The following is a 27,849-nucleotide window of genomic DNA, read 5'->3' as shown; positions in this document are numbered from 1 at the left end:
TGTATTTCATAGTCTGGAATCAATCAACCCAGCATATAAGGGATCCATCAACACAAATGGAAAAACTCTCAAATAGGACACACAAGTTCTCAACTGCATCAATTGTCATATACAGCATGTTCATTTTTAGGGTGGACTTCCCCTGAAACAAACTAGCACGGAGCAGCCAAAACAACCTCCTGCCGATGGTTTGCCTCTTGCCTCCGGTCCCCCTAGCCAGCTCCTAGACAGCAGCCCTGGGACCCACACAGCTCAAAGGGAGGGGCCGAGAAGCCCCCTAGGCCCTCCCACCAGCTATAAGACCAGAGGCATACGGAAACACTCAGACACCAGGCACACGTGGAACTGAGAGGGAGAGGGAGAGATAGACACTTAGACGTAGAGAAAGAGAAAGTCACAGGCAGAAAATTGCCACTTGAGACTGCCAGAGCTACAGTAGTATTTGTTGCAGTTATTTGGTTTGAGGAAAACAGACACAGAGACAGAAAGGATACACAGAGGTGTACAAAGACAGACAGAAAGAGATAATTAAACTGATACTTCATTGTGCCACTATGACCTATCTTGCTTTCTTTCAAAGGATACCTGAAGGAGCAACTGGTTTGTGAATTTTCTGAACCAGAGAGACACGGAGGGATTTGAACCTGCAACCTGTGAAACAGCAGCTTGTTGATGAACTTGCGCTTGACTGCAGAAATTAGGGATCAGCTCAAAGCTTAACTACTGAGTGAGGAAAGGTATAAACAAAGTCCAAATCTGTATTGAAAGGGCATCGTCGCTCTTCACTGACTCACCTATAGTTCAAGAGATTCATCTTAACTATAAGGCAGGAGGAAGACATCAACCAGTATCTGCATTGGACATCTTGAGTCAGAGCTTCTAGAAACTTTTCAACAAGGTCCTACCACAAACATTGAACATTAGCAGCACATTTCCAAGATCAAGGGCTTTTCTTTGGAGGAAAGCCTGAAAACTCGTCCGCCCAGTCATTGCATTGGAAATGACGTTTGCCATGCTCCGCACGGCACCTCCCGCAGGTCGCTTTCTGTACGGCGACATCGCCCTGCTCTCCGAAGACGAGGAGGAGAACGGGAGCGAGGGGTCAGGCTCAGAGGAGCGCACCACCAACAGCTCCTCCTCTCACTCTGCCGCCTTCCGTTTGTCCTCCTCTCCGTCTGCCTTTCACATCAAGGTGAACAGGAAGAGGAAGCTGTGTGGAGGAGTAGGTGGAGTAGGAGGTCGCGGGATGCTGGGGCCTGGGGCATCATTGCCTCCCCACCTTGTCCTTGGACCTAACGGGGAGATCCGTCAGCGCAACGCGGCCAACGCACGGGAGAGAGACCGCACCAACTCTGTCAACACAGCCTTCACCGCTCTGCGTACCCTCATCCCCACTGAGCCTGCTGACAGGTACAGAGCAGGATGTGATGATGAAGCAGCAACACTTTATCTTTTGTGATGGGTATATATATAATCACTGTGTTATTATTACTACTGGTTATGAAATGACTCTGGATTGTTTTTTCCACAAAGACCTTGCTGTATGCAAGTTAAATTATTGTTGCAAAATTAAGGGGACACACGATAGGCCTGCGACCCATGCATTTTGAGTCCAACTTGTTCGATTTGTTTATAGATTATGCATAATACATAATACAGTACCAATGAAGTTTGTGTTCCACATTCTAATTTCTGGTATCAGCCTCATAGGTTAAAATTAAGTTACAGTAAATTTGTAACATAAAATGTTATATATAATATATACTCTTTATTCACAATGTTCTTCATACAGGTACACATTAATAGGATTTTATTAATGGGTCACTATTATTAGGCCTACAGTGTTTACTTTATAGTAGATATTACAGTGTTTATTTAATGTCACATTTCATGTGTATTTTATTGGGTTATGGTCTAAGCATAATTTTCTATCAGTATCAATACTGTTGATAATTTGTCAAAGGTGGCGCCTTGGGATGAGAATGTGTATATCAGTACATTGATACCAATAAATCTTGTTTTGATTTGATTAATAGGAAGCTGTCAAAGATTGAGACGTTACGATTGGCCAGCAGCTACATCAGTCACCTGGGAAATGTGTTGCTATTGGGTGAGGGGCTGCATGATGGACAACCCTGTCATGCTCCCTCACCACCATTCTTCCACATGAATTCCTCCCCTAGTCGAGGATCCGACCAATCAGCTCAACCCAAACACATCTGCACTTTCTGTCTCAGCAACCAGAGGAAAATGGTGAGTGAATGAAAGACATTGTAGATTGATAGACAGGCAGACCGATAGTTCTGATACAGCACAGATAACCCAATTCATAGAAGTCCACAGCAGAACGCTTTCATCAATAATGTAACGTTAAGCCATCGATGGAACGTCAGAGGAACATGATCTCTACACACCATTTCTACACAGTTGCAACAGCAACATATAGGCTGCCAATTAGACGGCCAATATTATTCTGACATCCCAAAAGTACAAAAAGAAAAAAGTGTTAGTATGAGGTAAGCCTTAGATTTAGGTTCAGGCTGAGTTATAATGTGTGCTGTGATGCCGGGCATGAGATATGACTTCCCTGAATTGACAGCTGTGTTGAACCTGAAGGACCATAAAAACATTGAAAGGGAACGCACCTGGGATGAGATGAGCTTACTTTACCTTCAAAGTTTGCTAGAGGTAAAAATTCACCAAGCACCCCACTGGATGAAACTGATCACAGAGCTGCGGGGATGATTTTGGGAAACTCTTCCATGGTTTTTGGGGGTGAGACTAGTGTTTAAAGCTGACCTCAGATCAGTGAGTGCCTGTAAAACAGATTGGCCTTCAGGGACATTTAAAGGAGAACCTTCTTAAAGTCCTCTTTGAGGGTGAAGGACTGCATGTTATGGTACTATGGAGGATTCGTTTTAGTGGGGGAGTTCGGAGTGAAGGGTTAGGGTTAATTGAGCAGGTGGCCTGGAGGGTTTGTGTAACTTACAAGATATTATGGTGAATGGAATTGTTTCTCTATGAGAGGGAAGGACTGCCCACTGACCTCAAAGCTCAAACTTTAGGATCAAAAGTGTAATATATTTAGTATATGGTAGGCCTACAATAAATGAGCATTTTAGTTAGACAAACACTCAAAAATACGTATGTTGCATGAAAGCAATTGAATTGAATTGAAAGTTCAGTGAGTTTTATGACCCTGGGGCCTATGAACCGCCATCCAAAACCGCATGTATAATTTCAAAAATTCATATAAACCAGTCTCAGTATGAGACTGGTTTCACCAAAAACTGTCCAGAGAAACAGTCTTCATTCAACAGTAATAAAAAATCTGGCCTAGGAGTTGTGAATTCTCGCATCCTCAGAGGGAGTCAAACCAAGTTATCCAAACAGATCAATTCCTCCTTTCATTGACCAAGGTGTGGAATTTCATGTCAGAATGGCCTCAGTGTATTGGACATGGGTTCATATTCCCACAAATGCAGATGCAGCCACTGAACTAATGTTCATTTTTGACATATGCTGCTGCACTACTGCTGCACCCGCTGAGGGAAACTGGTCAGAAAATCCTGCAATACTAATGCAGTACAGATGCAGGCAGGAGTCCTTCCAGGCCTGGATTGAGTTTCTTTGTGATCGAATACAACCGAAGAAGTAGATAGTTTTAAAATCAAAATGAGTTCGACATACATAACATTGCCATTCTACTGAGAGATAATCCGGGATGAGTGTGGTATCGTAGCGAATTACAGTTGTATTTACATTTTTTGTTGATTGAACTGAACCTGATCTCAGCTACTTCAGCCTTCTACAATGACAACCACTGTACACGAGATGATAGAAAGGTGAGTTTTGCTCTGCAGTAGGCCTACCCCCCACCCACCCACCACAACATAGTGGCTGCCCATTTAGCAGGATTTATGGGTGAGGAGCTGACATCTGGCAGACTCCCCCGTTACCCCAGCAGTGTGTGAAAACTAATACCCTCCTAGTGTCTAAACTCTGAGACCCCTTAGCTGGGGGATAACCAGAGTCTCCACAGTGCCCCCCACCTTCCCTCTTTCTCTCTCTGAATCTCAGAGTGTGAAAACTTAGACCTCCTTGGTGTCAAAACCTAGACACCCTCAGCTGGAGAGATGACCAGCGTTTCTACAGTGTGTTGAAACCCAGCTCTCTCTCCCTGGACCCCTGCAATACGCTCCCTTCATCAGTTTGCTTGGTCCTTCTTTCTCCTGTACTCTTCTGTCAGCTCCCTTGATCTTCCTTCACTTCTCTTTCAGTCCTCTCCTCTAAGTCCATTCAATCCAATCATACTTTTTCTCTCATTCTCTTCTCTATTGTTTTTCCTTTTCGTTTATCACCCTTTCTTGCTGTAATTCTCCCCGCATTCTGTCTGACTTTTCTCTCCCTCTCTCTCTTTCCCTCCATCCCTGTCTGTCTGTCTGTCCCCCCCGCACCCCATCCCACCTCCTCTGTCTGTCTGTCTGTCTGTCTGTCTGTCTGTCTGTCTGTCTGTCTGTCTGTCTGTCTGTCTGTCTGTCTGCCTGCCTCCCCCCCGTCTCCCCCCACCAAGTCTTCGTCCCAGCCCTGCTCCCTCACGCTCTCATTCCCGTCTAGCATGCTGTCTCTGAGTATAGATCAGTCTGGTGGAGGTCAAAGCTGTCAGTAAGAGCCGTGTAATACAATCTGCTGCTGTAGGCTCAATACTTCAGACCTGAAAATGCATACCTAGTGTAGCAGCCAAGGCCCGCCAAATAGGTAGGTGAGTCACTAGAGACTTCTGAATTGATGGGATTTGGCTGTGGAACGACATATGGTCACGTTTCAGATCTTATATGATTCTGTGTTGCAATCTATATCTACAGTACGTTATGGCATTTGCCCTGTGTTGTACTGTGTGCTTGTGATGCACTGACTATAGTCACTTGACTTGTATACACTTAAATGAATGCAGTTATTTTTCTAAACTTTATTTAGCAATTCAAAAAACAGATGCCGCCCGTCACTGTCGGGCAGAAACCTTATATCTCCATATTTTCTTTTTTCCTTTAATACTTTGTCGTGACAGTGGCGCGCAAAAGTAACAAAAGGGTTATTTATAAGCTCACAATGCATCTCAACAATTTTTAATGGGTTTGAATAGTTTAAAAGTGATTAAGTCTGTCTGTTGATTTTTATACAGTATAAATACTAGTTACATTATACCATTGGAACACATTATGGGCTCTTTTTTCTATTTCCTGAAAAGCAATGGTTTTGGACATACTGTACGAGGTCTGCTCTGCCTGACAGTGATGCTATACTGTAACAGAAGACATGCTGTACGAGGTCTGCTCTGCCTGACAGTGATGCTATACTGTAACAGAAGACATGCGCAACTAGACAAACAGTCATAGCATGGGTGAGAGGGTTGGATGTGTGGGGAGAGAATAGGAATAGATGTGAAAATAAGAACAGGTATTATAATATTATTTTTATTAAATATATCGTGATGACATTGTTGGGTGGTAGACTGGCAGTGATGTATGCGTGATCACAAACATACAGTAACAGTATATCATTAAATGTGCGAGTATACTCTGTGTAAAGCAGAGGGTGGAGTAACTGGGAGTGGGATAGGTGAGAATGGTTAGAGAAGTCGTAGGGATGGATGGAGAAGAAACTATGATTTCACTGCATTTGCACATTGGTCCCAACTGTGGTTACACCGTTGCATTGCGATATCTGTTTATGGTGATCATCAATAATACCAGGTTAGGACATAACGTGTACTATAGGATATAAAAATGATCTCATCTTGCCAGTTTCTGAAAATGCCATTTTACTCCAGATGCAGACATAAAACCAAACACTCCAGATTAACAGAATTTCCCTCAAGTGATCTTTCACACTTGCTTGTGACTAGTTCCCAGTTTTGAACCACGAAGCCTTTAGGTGTGTCAAAACAATCAAAGGGAAATAGCAGATCTACAAGCTCACAACGCCATTATATACTGTATCTCAGCAAGTATGGGTAAAACGATGGGAGAACTATGTTCACCCGGAGTTCAAATGGTTAACAGTATCATCTAGTGAACTGTATCCTGTGTAACAGTGTGTCGGGAGTCGGGACCCATTTGTGGGTCACGGACACATTTTTATGGGTCTTTTTATTTTTTGTTTCCTACATTTAGTTTTTAATATTATTTTAAAATATAAAAGAAAGGGTAACTTTAAAAAACAAAGAAAAGGTCCCGCTCACTGTCAAAATGTTGCTCTTTAAAGAGCAACATTTTGGCAAGTGTCTGACAGTGTGCGGGACATTTTCTTTGTTTTTCAAAGATACCCTTTTTAAGTATGCTCTATACGCGCCTGTCACTAGCCTTCTGGGGTGTGCATCGGCCTTTTGCTAAAAAGTATTACAAAAAAACATTCCCCCAAAAAGTGATTTCATGAAGAAATTCCAAAAAAGAGAAAATATGTTTAAGAAGTAGTGACTTTTTAATTTCAGTAGTTTGGGTCCCGGGGAGACATCAAATTTCTCTTTTGGGCCACAGGCTAAAAGGTTTGGGAATCAAACTATGCAAGTGAAATCAATGAAAACCATTTCATTTTCATCGTAAAATCCGCTATATATGTTGTAGTATGCTGAAGTGGGCGTAAGGGCAGTATCAGTGCCGGTGATTACGGAGAGGAAACAATTGTAGAGGTAAAATGAGCCACTCTGTCCCAGGTGCTGTGCTTTGTATGTTTTCATGGTCATTGAGGTTCATCACAGCTGTCAAGATTGCTTAGACCAGCAGCCTCCATTACATTCTTTTCCAATGTGGAAAGAGGCAAAAGTGCGAAAAACGCATGTTCATTTCCGCTTAGCGCTATGCATGTGTGGACAGCATCACTCACGATGACAAAACAAACCAAAAGTATAAACCAAAAGGATTACTGTGACTGCTGCACAGATATTATATCATTTAAAACCATAATTCAGTCTAAGTGCTTGAAATAGACAGGAATAGAGGTGGATGTACCATTAGATGAATATGACATCACATAGTTGACACCGTGAGTGCTCTTTAAATTTCCCAACCTGCTTAACATTTTTCACAAGGTGTACACTACAGTGCAGCGGTATAGTGCACACAGGGTTGCCTGGCTGGAATGCATGTGGTAAGGAGAGGGACGACGATGATAGCTACATCTGTGAATGAAATGTACAGGACCGAGGACTGTGTGGATTGAGGTGTGCTTAGAGCTGTTTAAATCCCTGTGCTGTCTGGTTGATTTATCTACACATCCTGTTCTAGGCCTCTCTTCCTCTGCTCATCTGTATGAATGTCAGCTACCTGGCCTCAGTCTTCCACCGCAACGCTATATGATTACAGCTCATTTAACTACTTTGGCTGACACATCTCTGGTCCCAATCAAGACATTTGAATTCGACTATTCACAACTTTGAAACGCATCCTGTAATAGTACATTAATACCGCTATTACCCCAAGGTTACTGTGTAGTGGAATGATGTAATGTCATGCCACTGAAATTATTGTAATACATGAAGCAATTCCACATTAACCGGGATGACGATGAAAGGATACAAAAACAACAATAATACATTATTAAAATTCACATGAATTTCTATAGACTTATAAAGACAGCATAGTCAATTTCCATGAACTCTGTGGTTTCGTTCTTATTTGATTCATTCAGACCAGGTTTGATTTCAATATGTAGATTATCAGCACTATGTTTGCTAATGAAACAACTCTTCTCTGGAATTGACCAATGACAAATATTTGTAACATTTTTAGTTTTTATTGTATTTAAAGTAAACTGAAATTAATGTATTTATTATCTGCTCCTGATTTTGAAACACATTTCTCCAAAAGAAAATGACACAAAAAACTCACTGAGTTTTCCTGAACTTGCCATTTAATCACAATCCAGTTGGCTAACAGTAGAATGAAAACCATTTGCTAGGCGGGGAAAAATGAAACTATTATCATAAGTGTTATGTGGCTACGGTCTTTTAAGAAGAAAAAGTAGTTGAGTTTACATGGATTATTTTTGCTGTGATGTGTATTTAGCTTTCAAGCAACTCATGGCACATCTATTTAAATTTAGATTTAGAATTCTAACAGGTCATTAAGTGTAATTGAATAGTGAATAGTGCGCATGCAAGTTATCTGTACTGGTCCAATTGTATCATCAATAGATCCTAATCTAGGCTACAGTCAGTCTTTTATATAGATAGATATAGATAGATCCTAATCTAGGCTACAGTCAGTCTTTTATATAGATAGATATAGATAGATCCTAATCTAGGCTACAGTCAGTCTTTTATATGTCATTATTTTGGGGGGTGGTTGGAAAGCAGGACGCATGGAAAGACATTGGAACTAAACTGAACCATGCACTGCTACAACCAAGGAGGAAACCAACCATTATATCTGATATCTGTGTGTGTGTGTGTGTGTGTGTGTGTGTGTGTGTGTGTGTGTGTGTGTGTGTGTGTGTGTGTGTGCGCGTGTGACTGTGTGTGTGTATGTGCGTGCGTGCATGAGCGCAGTGAAGGAGAAAGATGGAGAATAAATAAAACATATATACACACACACACACACACACACACACACACACACACACACACGTGTGTGTGTGTATGTCTGTTCCCTATGTCTGGAAGTCATTGGCAGTGTAGAGCGGAGCAACAAATGAGCTAATTGTTCTGTAAATGATTTATCCTCTGGTGAGGCCTGTAGACCCAGTGTTTAATTCAGCTGCTGCTATTAGAAACAGATTGACTTTGGGCTTTGATGGCGATGTTAAAAAAGCCTGGAAACCACTCTCTGTGAAACGCCCTCACTTCTTAAACACACACACACCACACACACACACACACACACGCACGGAAATATAAAAACACAAGCGCACACACATACACAAAGACTCCTAGACATGCATGTGTACTATACAGTGTGAGGGCGTGCATGTGTACGCACATACACAAACATTGACCCATATATGCACATTGAAACACTTTAAATATACAGAACACACGTGTGCACACTCAGAGACGTACGCACACACAAGCACACACACACACACACACACACACACACACACACACACACACACTAGCATCAGAGTGTACCTGACTTGTTGCCGTTATCTCTTGTCCTGCATGGTTCAGTCCCTTTAGCTTTGCTCTCAGAGTGACATACAGACAGTGAGGAAAATGAGATGCAAACAAACAATTTGAACTCCTATTCTGCCTTCACTGTCATGTCCAAAGCCAACAGTCTATAACGAGAAACAGAGAGAGTAACTACGGTATATTATGGCATCATTAACAGAGCTATTAGGTTTTTGAGAGTGCAGAAGCGTTGAAACTGCGTGGTAGTTCTTATTGAGATGAAATGAACCATGCACCTAAAAGGAGCTTAAATGCATGGATAGGACATGTGCAAGGGCATGCTAATGACTGTGGTTTAGCACTCATTTTGTTATTAGTCTGTTTTTGCTGGAAAAAGGCGTTACGTCACTGGGGTCCTCTGAACAGATGTTTCAAGGTCATGGATGAAAAGTGACTCAGGCTTATTTGCAGATTAGTTTATTTCTAGTATCTTGTGCTTATTTGAAGTTAAAGTTTTCTGTCACATACTCTAAGCTGTGTACCACCAAAAGTTTTGGTTGTTATAGCATCTGTGTACAAGCTAGTGTCTCAAATGATATGCGTGTGTGTGTGTATGTGTACGCAAACATGTATGCACGTGTGTGTGTGTGTGTATGTGTGTGTACGCAAACATGTATGCATGTGCGTGTGTGTGTGTGTGTGTGTGTGTGTGTGTGTGTGTGTGTGTGTGTGTGTGTGTGCGCACACGTGCGCCATGTGCCTGTGTGTGTGCATGCGTGGACCTTTTCGTAATTTCAGCCCAGATGGAAACAGTTAAACACTAATATAACACCAACAGGAGTTGCTGGGTCAAATAGCTAACAAAATCTATTAGTAAAACTAATTATCATTCTGATGTCATGAAGTCGTTAGCCACAGTGTTGCTCCCTAAGTAAACTGAGACAAAACTCCCGAGAACAGAGCCGGGAGGGGAAGACCAGATCTTAAACAGATCTGTTGCAGGAAAATCCAAACATTGACTGAGTGTTTTAAATTGTACAGTTTAAAAAAACAGAATTCCCATTAAGCCAATTGTGTTAATGATACATATTGGCTACTGCAGAGTGTGCAAATCGTTGTGCTAATGATTAAGTGTTGTGTAAAATACGTCAGTTTGGCCATCTAACTCTGAGGTAAATTAAGTGGGTTTTGGGGGTATTTATGACCCTCATTACTAAATTACAACATTAAATTAACCACATGTCTTACATATCAGCAGATTGGCTGAAGTGCTGTCTGGTGCAGAATATTGCTGAATTCAGTCTTCTGAGATTTGTTTAAATGAGCTGGCTTTTTTAAGTCATCATGATGCCTATTAGTAAACCATGTGTAATGTATCCAAAACCACATAATGACCTACTCTAGCTCATTAGACGAGTCAGTTTAATGTAATATTTGGATGTTATTTTTAGTATTATTTAATTTATGTCTGTAATTTAGTAAACTAATGATGAAACACATGACCATCTATGTGTCTATTCAGTTCTGATATTATACACTGGAGGCACTAATACATTCACTAAAATGTTGGATTTAACTCGATAAAATCATCTGCGTGCTGAATGGACGTTGCCAGTTTTCATTTCATGGGTGAATACCAATCTCCTTATACGATTGTCGGGCCAGTGCCCAAGTGGAATTATTTTTTCCAACCAGTCATTCCTCTCTTCCAGCAGCCAGAGGCTAAATTAGATGTTTGTGTTTGACAGAGCCGCTTAAAGCGGGAAGAGAAAGAGTGCATGGAAAATCCACGCTTAAAGGTAAAGGAATACTGCAAGCTTGAGTTTCAGAAAAACAATATTATGGATTCAAAGTGTGTGCGAATTTGTAGAGTTGATAAGATGCCGTGAAGGGAGCTTTTTCTGCCTTTAGAAACTCAGACAACCTTCTGTCTTGATAAAACAATAATATTATTTCAACGTGGTTATATCATTATATTGTATCTTAAATAAACATCATCAGGTAATCATATTAGTGTTGGACAAATCACCCCCGGGAGAATTCCCTGGTATGTCTGTGGTCTTGGGGTGTGTGTGTGTGTGTGTGTGTGTGTGTGTGTGTGTGTGTGTGTGTGTGTGTGTGTGTGTGTGTGTGTGTGTGCACTCTGAGTGAGTGGAGAGTGGGGGGAGACAGAGAAGAGAGAGAGAGAGAGTCTTGTCATCTGACCATGTCCTATTAGTCTTCAAGAGGTTGTTTTGACTACCAGGCCGGTTTAAAAGCCCTTTGTGTTGTTGTGGCTATACCAGTTCCACACCAGCTGAACAGTCCTCACTCAAGACTACAGCTGTGTTTCTCAAGCCATGGTCCAAGGCCCAAACTGAGAAGTTGCTTGTCAGTCTCCATATGACAGAGTATACAAATGATATATTTCAACTATTGTCATGGTGAGCCCAAATAATTTAATTAGGTTCTTTGGGTGGAAATATACTCTGAATTGTTCCATTCCAAATAGAAGATCCCAAGAAAGCAATACTGGCATAATGCTATAGGGAAGTAATTATCTCTGTCAGGCTGAAGGCATGCAGGTCAGAGATTAAGGGCTCCATTTTCGTCATCGCTATAAACCGCTTATCCCTGAACTTCTTTGCCTTTTTTGCCTATTTTGAAAAACATTTTTTAATAGTTCAACTAGCCAATCTACATTGACACATTGTGACAGCTTGTAGACTGGCCATTTTAACTATAAAAAAATGTTTTGCAAAATAGTAAAAAAAGGCAAAGAAGTTTAGTGGTAAGGGGTTTAGCGGTGACGAAAATGGAGCCCTTAGGGCTATATCTTGTGCCACCCCCTGAGCCTATTTGCTCAGACACATATATGACGTAAATTCTCCATTCATTGTCAATGGCATTTAATGTTTAAGTTAAGACAGAATCTACACTATAGCTGTTTATAGGAGGGGTTGTGCCCCTCAAAAAAATCCCAAATAAATGTAGGGATAAGGGGTAAGGGATGGCACAATATAGGGTCCTTAGTCTGTCCACGACTAATCTGATGAACCACTACACCGATCAGCATCAAATGTGTCATACACAATGCTAGCAGCCGGGCAACTCAACCCCCAACTCAATCCCCAAATATTTTTCAAATCTGTCAACGACCTGGTGAACCTTAGACCCACTGACCCACTGTTCCTCCAAGTTATGGGATCAGATGATCAGATTATGTCAGTCCTGCTCAAATATGGAGTTCCTCTCTGCACCAGACTGGCCATATTGATGACATTAGTCTTGCACCAATATTATGGAGCATATTTTTGTTTAAGTATTTAAACTGAAGTACTTAAAGTAATCATCACTAAATGACCAATCGTCCACTAAATGACCCACACGGTCTTTCCGGAGAAGGGCTTTACAATAACACTCAAGTATCTCTTCACACTCATCTCAGTCAGTGGGAGGACTGACTCCATTCCAGTTCCAGTGATCTCACTCTCATCAAGTACTGGTGCCATTCCAAACACCTACACATGCTGATGTCAGTCAAACAACTGATTCCAGAGGTGCAGCAGTAGCTGACCGGAAGTCACACCACCTCATAACCGCCACGTCCCCGGTTGATTCCGGCTGGAGATCTGCCCTGCCTGTCTCCCCCTCTCTACCCTCAGTTTCCTGTCTGTCTAGTACTGTTACAGAGCAAAATAATAATAATATTCGGCTAAACCTACTAATTCCAGACACCTACACCTTGTTAAGGGGGAAATGTGAAACAGGTGCACTGCAGAGGAGTGTGTCGAGGAGCAGAGCATGAGGATTAGAGAGGCGAGGTGAATAGAGCAGAGTAAGAGAGAGAACAATGTGAGGAGTTTTTTAAGAGAGCCGAAAGGGTAGAATAAAACATGACTGAACTAATATACAACATAACTACAACAAATATATAACATGTTTTGTGAGTAGATTTTGTGCAAGATAAAAGTTGTTTTAATATTGCATGCACAGTAAAACCAGTTACCACAGGTGATTATTGTACACTATGATGAAATTATGACTTTGCTTTCCTCCGCGCACACCTAAGAATAAGAAGATATCACTATAACAAGCACAGCAGCAGTCCAGATATATATATGCACATTTCTGACTTCCAATAACATCCATTAATCCACAAGAACAGTCAGTATAATGTATTCCTTTATAGCTGGCTTGGGAGAACTCAGTAGTCGTCAGTTAAACGGCCTGGTTGATGGACAAAGTCCTACTGCCGGTTTGCTATAAAGATCTGATATAGTGGACAGCCTGAGCTGAGTTAACAGAGCAGAGGTGAGGAGGGAAAATATGATGATATTTTCCTGGCCAGGCTGCAGAAACTGTCCTTTCCAGCTTGGAAATCAAGGCTTTTCTCTTTTGATACCACAGATAAATGGTCAGCGTGTCATGCAACACTATCGTACACTGGAATGAACTGTATGATGTCACTGTATTGATTCTGAAACAAACAAACAATCAAATCTGCTGATTCATCTGGGTATCAGTATACTGTATGTACAGTGTGTGCGTGTGTGTGTGTGTGTGTGTGTGTGTGTGTGTGATATGAATCTGTAAACATAGTTCCCTGTAAGATCTACGTATGTCACTGTTGTATATGCTAAGAATCATGAAGAATGTTTATTTTGAATTACAAAAATCACTCTGCTATGACTGCTGCTAATATTATGTTAGACCATAACATGACATCATAACTCTGCTGGTAAGTTTCATTAATCAGATCTTTAGTCATCTTTGGGCACTGTTGGCCTCGTTAAAACCTATTAGCTTTGGTCTGCTGGTGACAGCTGAAGTCCACCTGCGCTGCAGCCCATGTTTGGTTCTGAAACACGGTTTAACCACTTGAGCCCTTATTTCCAAACGTTTTGAAAGATGTTGCCCAAAATAGCAACTCAAAATAACATTTCTTTTACGGCAACTGTAGAGATTTTCTGTAATAAACGTTGACTGCAGTAACCCCAACCCGTTTTCAGATCATAAAAAATAAAAAAATATTCAAATTCAGATTCATACTACCGTAAGCCCATTCATTAAATTACATTTACATTTCTTTTTCAGAACAAAGACAGAGACAGGAAGACAGCTATCAGAAGCTAACCACAGCACAGCACACTCCATCATCCACCATCACTCTCATCAGCCTCCGGCACCGGCGCCATCACAGAGCTAATGGATACTCCACTCCAACATCTAGGACTTTGGGCTTTAAAGGACCTTCCAAGAGACTTCTTCATAATCGTTAAAAAGACTTTTACAGCACTTCAAAGACTTTTCAATATCATTTAGCATACTTTTTTAAAGGACGTTCTGTGCTTTTCATATACAACTGAGGTGCTTTTCAAAATGTGCTTTTTTCCAATGACACACAAGAACTTCAAGGTTTTAGCAGCACTTTTCAAGGACATTTTACAGTGCTGTTAAAAAACTGTTCAGCCTATACTAGTGTAAGGGGTACATGCTTGGACAACACATTAGACATATCTTTTATGAAAGACAAATTTGTATTCAAAAGCTATGTGTTGTTTAAGTGTAAGTAAAATATAAATGTATATTTATGTGATATAACATTATAGAATGGAAATTATGTTATTTAACAGTCATCACATTCCGGATGATTTATAAAAAATAATATTGGCTATTCTCACAGTTTAGGATTTTTTGTTATTATTGCAATGATAAACAAGCAACATGCTTGGAGTTTAACATTTTTTGGTATTGGTATTTCTAATAATCTTTTTCTTTTTTTAAGTTTCTTAATGTTAGAAATAACCAATGATGACCAATAAATGTTTGTGTATATCTCAATGTATACTGATTAATTTGTTTTTTTCTCATCTTGTAGCCCTTTAACCTTATAGTATTATAGAGATTTCTAATTGTAATCACAAATCCATACTGCACATGCACAGCAAACTAAACGTAGATGGACACTTTTATGGGCAGCTTAAGACAGTCAAGAAATATATCACTACATCTAGCATTTCTAGAGGTGCAGTCACTCTATTCTGACCTCTTTTAACCACATGAACCTTTCCCTATTCTGGGGCGAACATTCGGCCAAAATGGCACATCTGCAAGCTCACAACATCGCAACACAACACATAGTTGTTTCTACAACACATAGTTAATTTGTATAGAGCGAAAACAGGACATGGCCTAGAATAGAGCCATTGGGAATACGGTCTAAGTATAGAGTTTTTAATGTTAAGCAAACTCTACATTCTGTATGTTGTCACTGTGCCATTTATGACTAATAGTGTATATCTAAATTAACTGACACAGACCCACATATCGCCTATTTGTTTCTCTGGTTTGTTCTCTCTCCCCAGCTCCGCAAATAACAGATTTTGAAGCGAGAGATGTGGTTCTGTACGTCAAAGTATAACGTACTGAAGGCTTTAAGACAGTAACGTTGCGTTGAGGAGAGGAGCAGAGAGCAGACAAGACCCAGAGTTTAGGTGGATGATCAGCTGGAGATTTCAGGAGCTTTTTGCTCAGGAAGAGATGAGCGAGAAAGAAGAAGCAACAGATTGCATCTGCAGGTACGGCTCCTTGGATGTCTGCCTGTGTCCCTTTGCTGTCCTCTTCTTTACCTTTCCACGTGCTCTGTCTCTCTTTTCCTCTCTGCTCTTCCTCTCTTTTCCCTGGAGTGCCACTGGCCGGGGTCTGGCTGGTGATGGCTTTCCAGTGTGTGGAGCCACACATTACTCACATGCCCGCTCTTCTTTCTTTTCCATCTTTTGACCTTCATTTCTCTCCATCTTTTCCCACTATCTACTGTATATGTATTCGCACTCCAGACCATTGTTTTTCTTCCGTATCTTTTGGTCTATCAGTCTATTTGTCTGTCTCTCTCTGTCTGTCTGTCTGTCCAAATATCAATTTGATTCTTTCTTGGTCACACACACACCGATACACACACGCTCACACCCACACAGGCACACACACGCACGCAGGTACGCACGCACACAAACATGCGCTTGCATGCACGCCCACACATAAAGTACAACCGCTCTCACACAGAGAGACCGGTGGTTTCTCTCTTTCAGGTGCTGTTTTATGTCTTCCTCTGAGATCCAGGTCCAGTGCCTCAATGGAAAATGATCAGGACTCTTGCAATGCAGAATGCTGTTGTCCTTCCCTTTGCAGCATGGGATGGTCATTATCCCTCACCTTTGCCTGACTGTAAGCCATAAACTACAGTAAACATGAATATATTTTCAACTGTTTATGTATATCTTTCCATTTGTGCTTCAATTTACTTGCCAATTCCCAATTCCCCCACCAGTCCCTACTGTATGTTCTTAGGCAGAGGAATACTCTATCCCTCCCATGTTACACTCCCTGCTGAACATGCGCCCCAACCAATGAACCTACGTACAGGAAATGTATCCCTGTGCCATCCAATCCAGACACCCTCTACAAATTGAACATTCTCAATGTTCATTTCATGTATAGTGTAAAAACTGACCCTGTGTCTGTTTTAAGCCTCCAGAATGGCTATTACACTTCATTAATTCAGAGATTTCTGAGCAGTCTGCTCCGTAGGGTGTTGTGTCGGTTGCACACCTTTGTAATATAATTCCATGGGATACGTGCATGTATATCAAAGTACTGATTGCCTGGCAGTTTGTCCCACATGAACCCTAGCTTCCTTATTCTGGGCTGAGGAAATGTGTTGTAGAGGAGGCCTAGTATATAGGGTTTAAGAGGGAGACATGAATTATCTTCTGGGGGAAATAGAAGAATAGAATAGTTTCCATCTATTTATACAAGTGAGAAGTTGTACCCATACTCATTCTTCATGCTCTATCTCCGACCGAACCACACTTTTACCACACATCTCTATATGCAAAATAAATTCGCCACCCTCCCCGAACTGACATAGCCTATTTTTTAGCCGTTCAAGTTTCTTATTTACTCTGCAAATATTACTTTTATGAAAATCACGATCGAGCCAGCAGATAAACGGGTGCCACAACACGCCGAGAAACAAGGAATTTAACCACGCTACTTGCATACACTGCAACTCGCTTACAATTCGCAAACCTGGCAACACTGCCTGCCTCTTACGTCACCAGCTCTGTTCCTCCTGGCCTCCGTAGTCCGTCGCGCTCACAATCTGTCGCAGCCATCTTGCTTTTCTTTTGGATGGGCGAGTGGACATTTAATGCTAATAAATTAATTATAGGTCCAGCAAGCAAATCATGATGGTCTGATTGTGCTCAATAGGTCACAATAACATTCCGAAATTAGGTGTTGTGTTTTGTATGGCATTTTCCCCAGTAGTAGTTGCATATCTATCTCAGCTTTTGCCTGATAGCACACATGCTAACGTCAGCAGCCATAGCAACATACAGTGTGCGCAGACATAACATGAGTTGTTTACAACACAAACACACGGCCTTTTAACCACGCAATACACACAACAGCTCGGGAGTTATTAAACCGAACGTGGACGCTGTTTCAGTGTTACATTTGCTGCGCATATCGGAATAATTGTAACGGCATGCATGATAAATGTAACAACGCTAAAAAACACCATTAAACATATCGTTTTCAGCTTAAAGCTATTACATTTCATTGAAGCAACTCCTTAGCATTGTTTTCATACCATGGATGTGATAAGATAATGTATCAAACATAAGGGAAATATTAAATAGCATCGGGTGTACCAGTTTGGCCATTTCTTTTTTTTCAATGGGGCAATACATTGATTAAACAAACGTTTGATTGATTGAGTTGTACAACGTACGTTATACAACCCTAAACTAATTTTAGAATACACTACACAATACAATACAATTTTAGAACATATTTTGCACATTTTTTACTCAGAGATCCCTTTAGCTACACATGTAATATTTCCAGGCAACGGACCTACACATGTCAGCTACCATAAACCACTTCAAGTTATTAGGACGAAATAACTGACAGGAGTGACGGTGCTGTGCTGTGAGTAAACTAATAGGGGAGAGCCGCCAAGGATGTAACATTTTGCACGTTTCATTATTTTACTCAGAGATCTGTTTAGCTACACATGTAATATTTTCAGGCAACGGACCTACACATGTCAGCTACCATAAACCACTTCAAGTTATTTTTTTGATAAAACAGGTCGGGAGTTATTCAACCGAACGTGGACGCTGTTTCAGTGTTACATTTGCTGCGCATATCGGATCAATTGTAACGGCATGCATGATAAATGTAACAACGCTAAAAAACACCATTAAACATATCGTTCTCAGCTTAAAGCAATTACATTTCATTGAAGCAACTCCTTAGCATTGTTTTCATACCATGGATGTGATAAGAAAATGTATCAAACATAAGGGAAATATTAAATAGTATCGGGTGTACCAGTACCAGTTTGGCCATTTCTTTTTTTTCAATGGGGCAATACATTGATTAAACAAACGTTTGATTGATTGAGTTGTACAACGTTATACAACCCTAAACTACTTTTAGAATACACTACACAATACAATACAATTTGACAAAACAATGGTACATTTCCAGCCATTCAATTAAATTCCCTTGCTTGAAAGGAAGGAAGTAAGGATGCATCTTAATACAGGATCCAGCAGCATCTTAATGATCTCCCATCTAGAACTGGAAAAACAACATTCCTCACCTATAGGCCATCCTTGGGGTGGGGAGGGGTGCTACTGTAATTGTTGCAGTGGTCAGGGTGCTTAAGTGGGCAGATACTGTAACTAGCCAGGGGTGCTAATGTCATTGTGCTGGGTGTGGTCAGGGTGCTTAAGTGGGCAGCTTAGCTACTGTAACTAGCCTATTTATTTGTTTCTAAAAATGTCAATAATTAAATATATATTTTTTAGATTTGCCAATTTTGGCAGTGCCATTGATTGATAAGTTGCAGCATTTGATGTGTGTAGTTCTTTATCCCTTTCTCAACATTTATACAAGTGAAAACATGTGAGCAAAAAGATGTGATCACCTGTAAACTCACTCATTTACAAACAAGCTCACATCACAACAATAATCCATGTAATAATCACAATAACAATACTAATAATAATAATCATAATAATAACAAGAAGCATCTTTGTAAACTCACTCATTTACAAACAAGCTCACATCAGAACAATAATGCATGTAATAATAATAACAATAATAATAATAATCATTATAAGAAAAACAACAATAACACTAACAACAGTACAGTACAGTAAAGACGTACAGTAAAGTACAGTACAGAGGACAACATTACAGTACAGTGCCATACTAAGGAGTGCAGTACAGTATTATAATAACAACTCCCGCAATTTCTTTCTTCCCATATTGCGCTGCAACGACACTGGGATGAGCCCGGCGAAGCCGGGCGAAATTCTAGTAATATATATTTCATAATAATATGTCAGGAAATAGGTCTAATTTTATGGAAGAGTTACACCATTGCCACAATAGCTTCCACTGGTCAGCTGTCCCCAAGGTCAAATGTTTTGAAATTCCCTCATGTGTAAGGGAAAGATGCCCTTTCATCGAGACAGAGGACACTCGGGCGCACAGTGGAAACTGCCTGCCCACCACTGCAGAGGTTGTGGGTTCGAATCCACCAAGGTGCATCCGGTTTTGTCGAATGTGTGTGGGGAGGAATCAATTGGAATAACAACTTGGGGAGAAAAAAGGTAAAAAGCACAACAACAACTACATTAAATTGAGACAGAGAGAACAGACATGGTCTAATTTCATGACTTTAGAAAAATAGATTATGTTATGCTAATCCTACTACTAATGTAGTAGCCCCCCATTCCTTTGGGGTATTTGTTTTTTGTACATTTGCACACACATGAAATGTGTCCTCTGCATTCACCCATCCAATTAGATCCAAAGATTTGAGAAGCACTGATGTCCAAATTTTATCGCAGTGACCTTTGACACTGTTAAATTAACACGTTCTTAGGTTTACAGGAGAGCTAATAATGTTTTCATTTTGTTCAGAAGGTTTGACCAGTAAATGGTTATAACAGACTAAAATACTAATGAAACATGGCAACAAAGTCTCATGTAAGACCTATCTGCTAAATCCACAATGCTGAGCTATCCTTTCACTGCAAGGTGTTAAGATGCTTATGAATGCGAAAGACGTTGCAAAGGTTGCAAAAGCTGAATATGAACACGTTTGTTCTTAGTCAATAGGACAAAGATAATATTTTTTCTTTTTTTGTCTCTTTAGGGAAGCAGCAGCTTTCAAAAGCTCTATGTGTCTAGCGTTTCCTAATGACTTCTGGTCCAGTTAGTCTGAGAGTCTGATCTTTCTAGCAGGCTGTCTGTCTCTGCAGCAGATAGAGGGGGGAAAGGAACTGGTTACTCCCACACAGAACAGATCAGGTTCCCCTTACGCCTACACATACGCTCACTCACACATGCATACATTCACACACGCACGCACACACACATGCATATTTATTCACAGACAGACGAACGGACGTATGCACGGCCGTGCTGCGCACACTCATACACGCACACACACACATAACACATGCACTCATGCGGTCGTACACACATGCACGCTCGAGCTAAGCAGAAGGATCTGTGATATAGTTTAGCTGTCTAATGATCTCTGTATTTTACATTGATGAAAACAGATCAGCTGAGGCGTATTAAGGGGGAGGTTTTGGATTAAGGTGAAGCGGAGGTTGGAGGCTCTACTGGATCTCATTATCATTATAATGCTCTTTGACACTGATGCCCATCATGTGACTACCGATAATGGAAAGGAAACAGTCAAAGAATGGCTGCAGGTTTTTCCATGGCTTAAGTGGTAGCGATATCAACTGGTGGGTTTTAGAGAGGATGAAGAATGAAGACTACAAATGCAGAAGGTCATTTGGGATTAAAATGAAAAACTAGTACAGACTGAACCCATTAAAAAGCTCTAATAAATGCTACTATGCAGTAGATATTATATGAATCGGCTATACGTATATTTCTAGACAGTCCATTTCAAAATAATAGGTCAACATGTGAATCAAATTATCTTCGCATTCACAGGAAACTAAAGATTGTAAGTGTTCTGATGACCTCAACAATAATAAGACAAGCCTTGCAAGGATCTCATTAATTTACAGGGGATGATTTCTCTCAACAAGAATACTATCCCTGCCTCCATGGTATCCCTGATTCACGGAAGTTTGGTAATAATTGGTTGAGAGTTGACTGACCGTGAAAACTCTTGGGGAAAACCACACACTTTTTACACGCACAGAGGCAGGCACATAGTATCATGTCACTGACGTCACATGATAACGACATGATTCTGACCACGATACTGTACTGACCATGATACTGGCATGATGCTGCGGACCATGATACTAACCAAGATACTGACATGATAGTGATACTGACCATGACACTAACCAAGATACTGACATGATAGTGATACTGACCATGACACTAACCAAGATACTGACATGATAGTGATACTGACCATGACAGTAACAAAGATACTGACATTGATTGAAATATTTATTAACAGTTTGCAGAATGACAGTACAATTCAAGCACAACTCAATACAACGACTGTTAACTGTGAGTGGACGACCCATTAAAGCATTACACTTGTTTACAAGAGGATCCACCTTGTTCAATTCATCAAAACATTTATAGATGTACAAATATACACTTCTAGGTAGAAAGGAAAAAGAAACATATACAGTGAGGGGAAAAAGGGGTGGGTGGGCGGTGGGGGGATTCAGATTTTACGGGGGCCAGTTTCGAATTGCAGCCGTCCGTAGGTGCCCTTTGAGAGCGGTTTTGAAGGAGTCAAGGGATTCGCATGTCTTAATGACTTTATGTAGGGCGTTCCACATTTTGGTGACATAGGAGCGAAAATAATTTTGTCCCTTGTTTGTGCCGAATCTGGGTTGCACATGGTTTGTTGCACTCCCTCTAGTGTTGTGGGTGTGGACTTCGTTAACATTAAGGAAGTATTTGGACAGGTACACTACACGGGTATCTTGGTGGTGTATCGAATCTTGTGGACCTGACCCATTGCAAGATGCTGTACTCTGTCGTCAACCCTAAGCCATTCCAGCCTGTCAAAGTGGGCAGGGGTGAGGTGGGTTCGGGGGGTGAGGCCAAGTAGGAGCCTGACCAGTTTGTTTTGGGAAGTCTGGAGCCTTGTTTTAAGGGCCTTTCAGGTGCTGTGGTACATGCATAGTCGAAAGCTTGTACGAGGGCTCCTGTTAGGGTCTTCAAGGTGTTTTTGTTGACTTTTTTGATTACGTTGGTGGCCATTTTATCACCGAAAGATTAGCCTCCAGGATGGAACCTAGGTAGTGATACTGACCATGACACTAACCATGTTAGTGACATGATACTGACAATGATTACTTAAACTAAGCCTACAAACAAGAATGTATTAAAATGCCATTGAAAAAAAAATATATATATATATATATAAAATATTTGATCTTGCTGAAAATATGCCATCCTATGCTGTCACTGAAAGAAAATATCCAATATTGCTAAAAATATGCTACAATATCCCAGGTAGCCAAAATGGTTTGGCCCAACCACAGCCCAAATCCAGTAATAAATATCGTAGTCCTGCGTCTACAAGCCAGACACGTGTTAAATGACGCAGCAGTATTGGCCCTAGTAAAGGTCTAATTGGTCTAATTTCGGATGCCGACACAAGCCTACATTGCCAACATTGTGCCACAATCACCCTGGAAATGTGCTGCAATTGGCCCAAGCATCCTGAGCTCACTCCATAGGCCATATTTCAGCCAATCACAGACAGAACCGGCACAGTATGCTAGCCACATGAAGGCCTTCCAATAATCCATAACTGCCCAGCATTTTACCAGAACTGCCCATAGAATTCCTATCGTTGCTGTAGGGTGGAATATACCTGTATATGTACACACAGTCTGGGTAAGCTGCCCGACCTGGCAGAGATATGCACTCTGTTTTCCTTTTCTAGTTATTATCTATTTTAGTTTTCAAGAAAGATTTCCACTCCATATTTGTGTGTATGTGTGTGTGTGTGTGTGTGTGTGTGTGTGTGTGTGTGTGCGTATCTGTCTGTCTGTCTGTCTGTCGTCTGTCTGTCTATGATTAACCTTCTAGTCAAAAAGATCACAGTCCAGTTATCAGGAGTCCAGCTCAGGATCAGAGACACATTTGATGCATTGTATTCCTTGTGGAAACAGCTTTGTCATCCACCACAATATGAGTATATGACAGCATGAAATCAAACAGTACACATTTGATACCTCCCGTTCCAAAAACCATGACTCAAATCTAAAAGAAAACAAACAATCTTTCGGAACACAACCAGACCAGGTCCAGTTTGCTCTGAGTATAGAGGGTTTAAGTGGTTAATTAACTATATAGGTAGCACTGCTTTGCTTGTAACATGGCCTGTTGTTGACATTGGATGAAATCCGGTCAGAATGATTCTGGCAGGTTTGTCTCCTGCTCTGTGGGGCCGTTGGCTCGTTTCCTCTCTCCCTGCTCACACCGTCACAATAAAACACAGCAAGAACAAAGATATAAAACTATAGGAAGAGAGGGTGAAATGTGCCTTTATCCCAGTACCTCTGGCAAGAGAGCATTAGTCTTACTGACTCAACTGGGACCTGAGCTACACACACACACACACACACACACACGTCCACACACACACGACAGGAGGCTAAATGCTCCAAGTGGGAGCTCTGCTGCCGAGGGCCGGATGAAAGGAAACCCTAAAACTACAACGAGGGAAAGACAGGTGGCCAGTTTGGCAGCCACACATACATACACACACACACACACACACGCATGGACGCAAGCTACTTCCTGCTCAAACCCCCTGTTGTGCACACCTGTGAGAGTGCCAAAATCCTGGTCTCTCTCTCTCTCTCTCTCTCTCCCTCTCTCCATCTTCCCTCTGTTTGTTTCCATTCATTTCTCCCCTTCCTCTCTCCTCATTTATGACTCTGTGTCCTATCTTTCTCTGTCCGTCTCTTGTCCTCCTCTCTCTCTGTCATTCTTTCTGCCCCCTCCTCAGTCTCGATGGCCCCTCTGTGTAAACATTCCTCTGGTTCGCTAGCAGCCCTGCTCACCTTTAATTGGTTGTTAAAAAGACATTTCCTCCTGATGAGGATACCACCATGGAAGCTCCCACAACACTGTACTATGTGTGTGTTGGGATCACTCACCAAATGAGTCCGTAAGCCCATGTCATGTATCTGTTTCTAGGACCGGTGTGTGTGTGTGTGTGTGTGTGTGTGTGTGTGTGTGTGTGAAAGAGAGAGAGAGAGAGAGAGAGAGAGAGAGTGAGTGTGAGCGTGTGTGAGCATGTGTGTGTGTGTGTGTGTGTGTGTGTGTGTGTGTGTGTGTGTGTGTGTGTGTGTGTGTGTGCCCATGTAAGAACACAGTGTACGTACATCACTCAAATGCTCATTAATCACCTTCAGTGACCATTTATAAAAGCTAGTCCAACATGATTCACAGATGAACAGGTAAGCAGCCAACCCAGGACGGTAACAGCTAGAAGCTCCCTATATGATCCTTTCAATTTGTGAATTCTCTACTTTATATGTTGTTACAGTAAATCCATTTGTTTGGAAATGCTGTCTATGGGAACTATAAAATAATAAACAATTGATGTCCTCAGAGTCCAATCCATCAACAACAAAACAATGTCTTTGAATGGTCATATAATATCATATCTCTGGTAAACCCTGAAATATCCAATTTACTGTGCAACAGAAAATGTGTTGCATGGGCAGTGGCACAGTTGGCACATTTGTAGAAGCCCTGTGGGGGGGTTGGGACTTGAGATTGGGAGGCCATGTAGAGAGAGGATGAAGGTATATGTACACTCTCTCTCTCACACACACACGCAGACAGACACAAGCACACAGACACACGTGCGCACGCACACACACACACACACACACACACACTTTTCACAGCTGCAGTGACATGCAGACGCACGCACACACACACACACACACACGCAGCTGCTGCTGCTGCTGCAAGTGTTTCATCCTTTTACAGGTCCCGTGAATCGGGAGGTTCTTCAGATTTTATGGGCCTCCTTCTAGGAGTATACAGATCCAACAGTGAACACGTGCTGCCCTCCACTCAACACATCCCCAGATAGGCTTATTAAAGCAATGAACAAGAACAGATAAGATCTGGAAAGGAAAGGAAAGGAAAGGAAAGGAACAGAAAATACTGTATGTGTAGGTTTGATATACCTGCATCCTAATTATATTGTAGTCTTATTGCACTGGAACATGTGCTGATGGATAACAGCCCTATACAATGCTAACGTGCCAACTGTTTTTGGACACACCCACTTATTTATTTGTCTGAAAGGTATAACAAGCCTTTGTGATTTTGGGGGATAAACAATGATCAGATATCAGCCTTTCCTTCACCGTAGGAACATTGCCACGCCTTCATTACACCCCGGTTAGACTACTGCTAGCCTGGCCCAGCCAGCGTGCTTTCTGGTCTAGAGGGGCGGGCGCGCTTGGAGCAAGTACTGGAGAATATTGGTTCACAAATCAGAGCCCCATCCGCCCCTCCCCTCCCTGGTAGAAAACAGCGGAGAAAACTGACGTCACTATATTGAGAGTGCCGCCCCTCTGCACTGTAGTTCACTCCCACTATGACGTCACTATATTGAGAGTGACGCCGCTCTGCACTGTAGTTCACTCCCACTATAGACCAGGAAATGTCTCGTGTTCCCCCAGGCTTTCATCTCTTGAGCCGTAGTGAACAAAACTAAAAGCCTGGGTACCGAGGCTATAGAATTACTGCAACAGCATTCTCCATGGCATCACCTCTAAAGCCCTCAATAAACACCAATGTCCAACACTCAGCTGCCCACATAATCACTAGAGACCACATCACACCAGTCCCCATGACCTCCAATGGCTGTCTGTCAAACAATGAATCCACAACCTGGCTCCCCCTACCTCTCTGACCTCCTCAAGCCACATGTTTCGACCCGTCCCTATCCCTCAGATCCCACTGATGACGGCCTCCTGGAGGACCAGGCTCTGACCAGGCCAGACCATCTTTCAAAATCGCCCTAAATACCCACCTGTTCAGAAAACACGAAAAACAGCAGTTGAAACAAAGTCAACTTGGAAAGGTTTCAACTCTTAAGCCCTTCATATCAGTTTGATTCTTTGCATATTTACTCCACAACTTTGGGGGGGCTTTATAATTTATGTCACTTACACCGATCTGGCACTTAAGTCATTCTGAATAAGAGTGTCTGCTAAATGCCTAAATAGTTAATTGTCAGGGAATTCAAGTCAGCCCAAGGCAGTAAAAATGACTTGTAGTGTTTTTAAAGAGAGGACACACAGGGTGAGCTGAGCGGAGGAGGGTTGATGTTCAGGAGGAACTCCGATTCTCCACAACTAAAAACAACAACATGGGGAGAGAGAAATACAAAGACTAGCAACAGACAGACAACTATATGCTCTGCAGAGGGAGAGAATCAGTGAGACAGACTCAATTGAGAAAGAGAGAGAGAGAGAGAGAGAGAGAGAGAGAGAGAGAGAGAGAGAGAGAGAGAGAGAGAGAGAGAGAGAGAGACAGACAGACAGACAGACAGACAGACAGACAGAGAGAGAGAGACAGGAAAGAGAGAAATGAGAATGGAAGCCAAGTGTTCAGGCAGTAGCAGTTTGCCAGAGCGTTGCTTGGCTTCGCCAGGCCCCTGTGCTCTCTGCTCTGTCCTCTCCAATAAGACCCAGGGTTTAATGCCGGAAAATTCCCTCCATGCTGTCAATCACTCGCTTTAATAAAAACAAAGTATAACATTGCGGTCTCGCTCGCTCTCCGTCCGCCCCTCGAGAATTAGAACGCGAGGTTTTGTCTGCGGAACTGTGAAAATCTCCTCTGCTTTTATTAGCGAAGCCCGGGTCCGACCGAAGAGCTGGAAAATTCGGGCCGCGCTCCGCTCACTGCGTCTCCCATCTGGTCCACATTAAAGCCAACCACCTGGATGCAAACCAAACCTGAAATGAAACTGGGGGTATTACAGAAAATAACCCTGGGATCTGCATGCGCATGCACACACACACACACACACACACACACACACACACCTCACAAAATCACCAACATGCACGCATAATCTCACACACACAGTCACACACACACACACAGTGCGTGCGTGCTCCAGACATGCTGCCTCTATTGCTCTCGCATTCTCTTACGTGCTTAATCAGATTTCCTTAAGGAAAAATAGTCTTAACCCGCATGAGGGGAGCTGATCTGGCCGGCCTGCTTGCTGTCTGCTTGGTTAATTGCCGGCCGGTGGGTTGGAGCCAGCAATCTGGCCAACGCACCAGCTCACTGAATGACTGACTAACTATTTAGTCCAAACAGATATCTGTCCGACTGACTGCATAGCATCATGTGTGTATTTTTAATTGAACGTTTCTTGACCTGTACTTCACAAATCAGGACAGTCTTGCTCAAATTTCACCCAGCATAAATCTTCCCTCTGGTCTATGCTACAGTATGCGTTCCCATTCTATTAATTACAAGTAGTATTGATCATGTTCACATGGTGGCCATTTTTGCTTTAACGTGAAAGACACCACCCTCCACCGGTTGAGGTTTCCCACCCCCCTGAGCAAATTGGCCACCGTGTGAATATTATGGCCAATGTGCAGAGGAAAGCTGTGACCTTATAGGTTAAATCAAAGGATTGTGCTATCCATAAAATA

General features: G+C 41.8%; 1 protein-coding gene across 1 annotated transcript; it reads left to right on the top strand.

Moving 5' to 3' along the window:
• Positions 1-340: 340 nt before the first annotated feature.
• On the top strand, positions 341-14,926 carry scxa (scleraxis bHLH transcription factor a). Its single transcript, XM_080767124.1, has 3 exons — positions 341-1,410; positions 2,037-2,253; positions 14,186-14,926. The coding sequence occupies exons 1-3, from the start codon at positions 1,001-1,003 to the stop codon at positions 14,222-14,224; spliced, it is 666 nt and encodes a 221-aa protein (XP_080623250.1). The 5' UTR covers positions 341-1,000; the 3' UTR covers positions 14,225-14,926.
• Positions 14,927-27,849: the final 12,923 nt, after the last annotated feature.

The sequence above is a fragment of the Protomyctophum bolini genome (assembly GCF_963924005.1).
Source record: "Protomyctophum bolini genome assembly, chromosome: 7".
NCBI classification, from domain to species: Eukaryota; Metazoa; Chordata; class Actinopteri; order Myctophiformes; family Myctophidae; genus Protomyctophum; species Protomyctophum bolini.
Note: the sequence above shows the minus strand (reverse complement) of the source record. Positions and strands in the feature narration are given on the sequence as shown.

Bases quoted from the DNA above. Each gene is read 5' to 3' on its own strand.
- scxa (XM_080767124.1), top strand. From the start codon at position 1,001: ATGACGTTTGCCATGCTCCGCACGGCACCTCCCGCAGGTCGCTTTCTG. The intron at 1,411-2,036 runs GTACAGAGCAGG...TTTGATTAATAG, and splicing joins CCCACTGAGCCTGCTGACAG to GAAGCTGTCAAAGATTGAGA. The intron at 2,254-14,185 runs GTGAGTGAATGA...TTTCTTTTTCAG, and splicing joins TCAGCAACCAGAGGAAAATG to AACAAAGACAGAGACAGGAA.